The 8404-nt window shown below is 35.4% G+C and overlaps 1 protein-coding gene across 10 annotated transcripts in view; it reads right to left on the reverse strand.

Annotated features, from left to right (window-relative positions):
• LOC107612879 (pentatricopeptide repeat-containing protein At2g35030, mitochondrial) overlaps positions 488-8404 on the reverse strand; it is a 13604-nt gene continuing 5687 nt past the window's right edge. For 2 of the 10 annotated variants that reach the window (XM_021109081.1, XM_021109077.1), the window contains 3 exons: positions 5746-7776; positions 4322-5331; positions 1662-3708 (listed from right to left, as the gene is read on the reverse strand). In XM_021109081.1, coding sequence (XP_020964740.1) covers positions 5839-7734 — 1896 coding nt within the window. In that variant the 5' untranslated portion in view covers positions 7735-7776 and the 3' untranslated portion in view covers positions 1662-3708; positions 4322-5331; positions 5746-5838. Of the gene's footprint in view, positions 965-1276; positions 1330-1501; positions 3709-4321; positions 5332-5745; positions 7777-8300 lie in introns of those variants that run through there. The other 8 variants (XM_021109080.1, XM_021109084.1, XM_021109079.1 and 5 more) reach the window with 8 other exon arrangements.

Genomic DNA, 8404 nt, shown 5'->3' on the forward strand with positions numbered 1-8404 from the left:
ACTAGAATTAACTATAATATATAATTTTGTTGTTCTACAATTTCATAATGTAAACAACGCATATATATGTTCATCCAGTAATAAAAAAAATAAAACTAAACATTTTCTATAATGGATGACTCCGATACCATTTGTTAGAACAAATAATTTTATAATCCTTTAAGAACATGTTTTCTTCAGCATGGCATTTGATAATTTAAGAACATGTTTTCTTCTGCAGGTAGGGGCTGATGTCCCAACAGAGAGTTTTGATTTGTCGCCTGTGGACCGTATCTTTGTTCGCATGGGTGCCAAAGATAATATCATGGCTGGCTAGAGTACATTTTTAATTGAGCTTTCAGAAACTGCAACAATGCTGGTGAGACCCCGCTGGCATCAACTTTAATAACATGAAATAAGGGTTAAGTAGGCACGAAAATAAGAAAGACTTGGGACAAGCTTTATGAACCCTTTTATTTGGCTTGTTACATATTTTAGATCTATTATGTACATGAATTTGATCTGATTAAGGTATTCATACTCTAAATGTGTTTGATGATGAATACAGTCTTCAGCCACTTGTAATACTCATGATTCATTTTTTTGAAAAACAACGTTTTTCTTCCTCCTATTTGTATTTGGTATTGTTAGGTTGGTGGGTGATAGAAACTAGAAGGTATGAATGCTGCATGCGTAAATGGGAAATTCATTTCAATTTGACGAGGAGCATCCCTCAAAAAATTTAAAAAAAAAATGACGGGAAGCATCTTCATAATGCTCCTGGTTAATATACATGAATAATGTTTATATACTTGTTGCATAAGCATCAAGCCGTCTTGACTTGCTTTCGTCACTTGTATCAGACAATGATATTGCGCATTCATAATCCCCGTAGTGTCGCTGAACACGGTTGTGAATGGCTCCGATCGTCCTAATAATTATGTACATGGGTAAAATTTATTCCGCTAGCCTTTAGTATAATAACCTACATAAAAGACAAGTTCCATTCAGTTTATCATATATGTTTTACTTATTGTTACAAGTGTAAATGGAATAGGCCCAATTTTATTATCAGCTGGTACATCTTTGGTCAGAAACAAGCATTGATAGATCATCAAACACGTCGCATCGGAGTTAGGTTGGATTAAAAACATTTATTATTTTAAGGTAGGATTAAAAATAGGATAATGTTATCTAACTAATAGTTTCGGTAGCAGATGTTTCTAACTCTATGTTCTATGATTCAATTGAACAACTTGGGACAAACTTGAAAAAAAGGAAAAAACTGTTTACATACCTGGGCTAATTGGATCTTCTAAATTCTCAATTCAGACATGCATTTCCATATAGCTACAGAAGCATATGAATGCATATTCATCTTACTTGCACGTATATTTTGGAAATTAAAAGGACTAAAATTTTCTAAAGAAAAATAAAGTATTTGATAGGATAAATAATCATAGTTAAAACAAAAAAGTCTATGATTCAAGATCCTAGGCTATAAAAAACTGTAGAAAATTTAAAATATAATATAGTTTATAACTCTCACTTTTTGTTCTTGATGACATCCGCTGGGTCCACCAGGATACGGCAAGACATGGGAGAATTGAGGATATAATGTAATTCCGATAGTAGAAGGATAATGATTAAAAGTACGGCATGCTACTTTGAACAGGATGAAAGGGAATGGAGAGAGCTCCACTATAAAGTTGATAAGAATGGACCATTGGATAATGATGTATAGGATATTGTGGCAATCCTAGTTTCTTGTGTTTGGTCTTTTTTTTTAATGTTCCTTGAGTTAGAATAATCTCTTTAGTCTGAAAATAAATCAGAATTTTCAAACAGTTACAATCCTTACCTTGAAACCAATTCCTTCGATTCCGCTTCTGCAGCAGTATAGTTTCTCGGTACCTTACCTTGATGCCTACAGCTCAATTTGTTTTCGAGTGAGGGCAGCGATTTTTCTTTTGGTTGTTCTTGTGGCGTCGTCTCTGGGTGGCGCCTTCGGAGTCCGATATTGCCGAAGGACAGTGTGGACCGCAGCTCTGCCGCAGAAGGGGAAGATGTTGTTTCCGACCAGAATGCCGATTCCGCCATCCGGCCCCGAGGAAGCGAGATTGTGGCACTCCAGTCAGCCATCTTGGTCTCACTCATATTACAAAATTTAAAAAAAGAAACTAGTAAGACAAGCTACAGTCAAGTAATACTTTTAAAAAAATAAAAGTAAGATAAACCAGAGTCAAAAGAGAGTGCAACCAAACTAAGTGCATCAACCACCAAGACAATGGCTTTCCAAATTCTAATTCTTTTACAATTTATAGTTTCAACAATGCTATGAATTTATTACGACCATGTTAGTTCTCCATATCCAAGGCTTGCGATTGATTTCAGACAGTATTAATATGACTCTTTTTGAGTTGTTATAACTATGAGTATCACATTGTGGAAATTATAAGGATACCAATAATTGACAACCTAAATTTCATAAGCAATCAATGCATATTTTTACAAGTAAAAAAGATCATGTATAATCTTACCTAAGAGTAGAAGAGATAAGTGTAATTGACCCATGGAAAAAGTTGTGGTGCATTTTGTATTAAAGGAAGTATCTAAAAAATATTATTCTTAGGAGAATTTAACATATCGGCTGGATCTTACATATCTACTATACATAGATATATTGACACACAAAAAAATGACATTTATCTACCACTGTTGGAGCACTCACAAGTTTACTCCGACTCATAATGTACATTTTGGGATATTTCAATATCACCACCATATCCTGAAGTAGTTACCGACATTAATAAAGATAATGCATACATCAAAATAATAACAAGTTCACTAATATATTTTCTTGTTTTCTATCTTCTGATACTGATGATATAGTATAATGTAAGCTCAATTAGAATCAAAAGTGTGCTAAAAGAGCACTATAATGCTCCAAATGGAATGAGTAAGCTAGTTTTAGCAATAATCAGGAATAATCAGGAACAAAATAATCAGAAATAATAGCATGAATCTTGCACCTGAGATGAACATTAAAAGGGGAAAAATTGGCACACAATTAAGCAATAAGTTGATTTTAACAAATTCAAATTGTCACCTAAAATCACAGGCCAAGTCCAAATTAGCAACAAAAAACCCAATATTAACATCAGTTTCATTTTACTGAGTAATTCTTTAATACTTCATAGGTAGCATCATGCAAGATGCTAGAATTATATTCCATAATTAATATGGAGATATAAAAAGCTAAGACTATGGACAATGAGATGATTCAAGGGTAAGTGAACAAATTAATTATTTGAAATGGCCAAAATACGTGACAAATTAATTATCTGAAATGGCAACGACAAAGCTTGAAAGTGAAAATCTATAAAAGATGCACCATGTGGCACTTCTATATATTTCCTTTTTTACATGGCCTACTGAAGCAAAAAATTTTAACACAATTATTGCTTTTAAGATTAGAGAACAGAAACTCGACCAGAATGACAAAAGACAAATGCCATATGATAAAACAATTTCAAGGCAAAGTAAGGGGTCCAATAACACTTTCTTTATGTTTGGAAATATAAAAAAGAACCGAGTTAAACTGTAAGTCTGTAACAAAATTATTATCTTACCTGTTATACTGTTATGACGCTTGGGAGGGACTTTCATAACAGTATTCAAAAACTTATTGATGGAACATATGGTAAAATCCTTTTTCCCTCACTGGTCCTGCAGAAAAAGCCATGGATACAAAGACATTTCCAGCCTTAGAGAATAACCAAGGGCATAAAAAAAGTAAAGAACAAACCTTCAAAATATAAACACTTTAAGATATCACTTAACAACACTGCTATTTGTACTCATCTATTTATATATAGTTATATAGACATCAAACTTGACATGTAAGTTGAAGTAATAATAATGTCAAACTGATACAATATTTACACAAAACATATATTAAATCTAAGAGCAGCGCTACCATTGAGGTTTGCAAAATGCCCATTTCAGCACACTATTTCTTAAGACAAAACACTTAGAAACAAAAACAACTAAAAAGTTAGTGGAATAAAATAATTGGCACAAATAATGAAAGGAAGGAAGAAGGGTAGTTAAGAGAAAAAGAATTTTGAATTAATTTAAAGGAACTATAAAATATTATAGGTGAATCTTGGAGTAATGGTTGAATTGTCTTCCATGTAATTTCAAGGTGACAGGTTCATACCGTAAATTCATAAAATCAGCCACCGTTAACTTCAATTGAAAGAATACCATTAGCATAAATGAGAGAGAAAGGGTAACCAACAAAAACAAAGAAAACATTTACATTATACAAACAAGTTACCTCAAGGTATTGAGATACTAAATTTTGCTCTGGAGTCACCCATTTCAGCTCCAAGCTAACAAAACTGAGATTTCTTTGGACTTCTGGCAATAAATTTCCCACGTAATACCATATTTGTTGGATGAACCAAACTGCAACGAAAATCTCATCGCAAGTTCTCCAGAACAATTTAATTTTAGAACTGATTGCCCTCCCCGTAGATGTATCAAGCCAACATGCATTTCCTGAGACAAGTGAACAAACTTTGTAACCATTTCAAAATATCCAGCAGACTAAAATCTCATCACTATGTTCCAATTCCAATCTCGTAGGAGAAATGTAGTTCTCCTTATCACTAACAAGTTCAGCATATTCAGTGATTTCTAGAATGGTGAGTTAAATTACATGGCAATATAAGCATTAATCTTGCCACCACTAGAGCAGAAAACTGAAGTTGTCGGCTTAACAATATGAAGAAAGCACATAGCAGAATGGAGATATTCAGTGCATATAATTTATCATCACCTTATCGGAATTTAGAATGACATAGGTACAGTTTAGTATCTGAGTTACCCAGGATGAAAAGAAACGAGAAAAAAAGTAGAGAAAGATGCCAAGAGGAAGGAAGACTCAAAGGAGAATAAAAGAAACATCACACTTCATAGAAACACACCCCTTTTCTCATGTGTTCCCACATAAATTAATACAAAGGTGCCCCTATGGGTCTCGCTTAACAACCTAAGTTGATATTTTTGCATAACCATGGGTCTCACTTCTTTATAGGCAGAGTCAGAAATCGATTTGACTTTGATAACAAAAAATCTCCAAATTCAAATACACACCACCACAAGCACATTTATTTCATCAATCAAGGGAATTCAAGAAGTCAGCAGCATTTTCAGTTTTCTAATAGCACCTGATGATAGGAAGAAAACCACGGTGGTCATGAGATGACAAATCCCACGAAAGTAATCAAAGCAACAGTATACATGACATGTCCCTGTTCAAGGAGGAAGCTAATTCCAGATATAGGCTGTATTTGTTTACAGAGACAGGACACTGAGACAGGGACACAGAGACACAAAATTGCGTTTGGCAGAGGAGACATGGACAGAGACAATGTGTTCAGAGACACTGAATTAGTGTATTTTGTGTCCATCCTGACAGGAAGGACACGGAGACACTAACAAGGGACACAACTTATTTTTTATTTTTTCTTTCATTATTTTTGTTAATTTTTCATAATTGTATTTTTTATTATTATATTTTTCATCTCATTTTTTGAATGAAAAAAAATGAAAATAAATTGGATTTTCATAATTTGTTCTAGTTTATCACCAAACAGAATACAAGAACACAATTTTGTGTCTCTGTCCATCAATGTCTTGTCCTGTCCTGTTCTCAGTGTCTTGTCCTGTCCTGTTCTCGAAAACAAACGCAACCTAAGTGTACGACCAGGTAAAATTTCTCATATTTCCACTTCACTGCACAATAGAAAGCTTCAAGTAATAGAAAGCTTCAAGTAATAGAGATTCATGCTATAAGAACTCGACACCAACTAATACATCATCATCTGGCATATCTCCAGCCCTTCTCATTTTGTTATGTAGATCAAGAAGTAAACCCCCAAGTAGCTCAAATTGAGAATGGGACTTATCACCAACTACAAATATTTGCACTGTATTGCCAACTCCAATCCAACTACAACCCGGCTGCTTCTTTAGCCCCTTGTCCTTCATTTTCATCCTAACATTGGCAGCTTCTTTCCATTTCCCTACGGAAGCATACATATTGGAAAGTGATAAATATGTGCCTGCGTTCTCTGGTTCAATTTTCAAAATTTTCTTAGCTACAAGATTCCCAATAATTTCATTCCCATGTACATTGCATCCAGCAAGGAGCGCTCCCCAAACAGATATTGATGAATCTTCCCCAAGTCTCTCAATGATATCGAAAGCTTCTTTCAGCCTTCCTGCTCGTCCACAAAGATCAACTAAACATGCGTAGTGTTCTTCCCTGACTTCAATAGACCTGTTTTTCAAAAGCTCGTCAAAGTATTTAAGCCCCTCCTCAACTAAACCAGCATGACTGCAAGCAGTGAGAAGTCCAACAAAGGTGACATCATTAGCTTGGAAACCTTGATCTTTCATTTCATTAAATAGGCTAATTGCTTCCTTGCCACATCCATGGTGTGCATAAGCAGCAATCATACCATTCCATGATATCAAATCCCTTTGGCTTAATAACCCATCATCAAACATCTTCCTAGCAGTACGCAGCTCTCCACATTTTGAGTACATATTTATCAGTGCTGATACCACATATGTGTTTTCCTGAAAAATAGTTTTACTTATCAATTGATGAATTTGTTGCCCCTCAGCAAGACCAGCTAAGTCAATGCAAGCACCTAACACTGTCACAAAGGTTCCAGTGTTGGGTTTTAACCAATCATGAGATTGCATTTTGTTAAACATTTTCAGTGCTTCTTCACTTAGGCCATTCTGCACATAGCCCGTCATCATTGCAGTCCAGGTAATCACATTCTTTTGTGGCATCTCATGGAACAACTTTTCTGCCCTATTCAACTCCCCATTCTGAATTAAACCAGTGATCACTGTATTCCATGAAGGCATGTCTCTCTCAGGCATCCTTTCGAACAACTCTAAAGCCTCATTCAATCTTCCATTTTGTGCATAACCTGTGACCATTGCATTCCATGAAACCACATTTCGAACAGGCATCACATCAAAGAGTGTCCGAGCATCATCAATTCTCCCATTCTTAGCCAATCCTGCAACCATGGTAGTCCATGAAACAACATCTCTTTCCACCATCTGATCAAAAAGCATCTGTGCTTCCTCAATCCTCCCACATCGAGCCAAAGCTGTTACGATTGTATTCCAAGAAACCACATTCCTCTCTGGCATCCTCCTAAACAAGTCCAAAGCCATTTGTGTCTGCCCATTATGTGCATACCCATCCATCATAGTATTCCAAGAGACAACATTCCTCACAGGCATCTCATGAAACAGCCTCTCAGCTTCCTTGATCATATTGGACTTTATGTAACCGCTAACCATAGCAGTCCAAATGACAACATTCTTCTTTGCATCCACTCTGTCAAACAACTTCCTAGCCTCCTTGATCATGCCACACTTGATGTACCCACTTATCATTGTGGTCCACAAACCAATGTCCCTTTCAGAAATTTTATCGAATACCTTGCGTGCATTGTCGATTTTCCCTTCCTTGCAAAGGCATGAAATGAAAGAATTGCATTGTTTCATTTCCAACTGAAGATCAACCGTGGATTTCAGCCTAATTGCAAGGTTTCTCAGCATTGGAAAGCCACTTATGAAGCATTGGTAAATGTGTGTATTGTGATAACGAATTTGCATCAAAGTCAATGACGACAAATAGTGTAGCTTCTTCATGTTTCAATGATAATCAGTAGGTGTTCTGGCAGTCTCAAGTACCTGTTCAATAAAACAAATGTTTATCTTTTTTTTTTTTTTTTTGATAAAAGAATTTCATTCTGAAATTGACTTAGGGTTGTGGTTACTAGCAATTACGCATGATAATTGAATTCCAAAAGCTAATTACACATGACCCATTGGGAAACATGTTGAGTTCACCCAATGAGGGAACTTCGCAAAAAACAAAGATAGATATCTAGATCCTAAACTCGTGGTGGTCATTACGGGACAGAAAAAGTGAAATAGAACATGAGACAAGATAAGCTCAGCTATTGTATATGCAATAATATAGATGGAATGCAAAACATAATATTAGAACCCAGAATCTCATATACAAAGAAACATAAATATAGATGCCTGTCATAGTGTGGCCACCACACCATCTTTGGAATCACCACGACACCACCTTACTATTATTAATTGGAGAAAGGGATTATATGCGAAGACAGACAAAGAAGTATGTGCCTACTTTGCGATTGTAGATAAATATGTCTCTAAAAATAAATCTATTCAATCTATAATACCTTTCTGAAATTCAAACCTTTTTTGCAATGCAAGGAAATCAGTTGCCTTTTTGGATGGTTGAAGGGGACGGGTGTCGATGGAGGTGCATCCGAGGAAGAACGGC

This window comes from Arachis ipaensis, chromosome B08, assembly GCF_000816755.2.
Source record: "Arachis ipaensis cultivar K30076 chromosome B08, Araip1.1, whole genome shotgun sequence".
Lineage (NCBI taxonomy): Eukaryota > Viridiplantae > Streptophyta > Magnoliopsida > Fabales > Fabaceae > Arachis > Arachis ipaensis.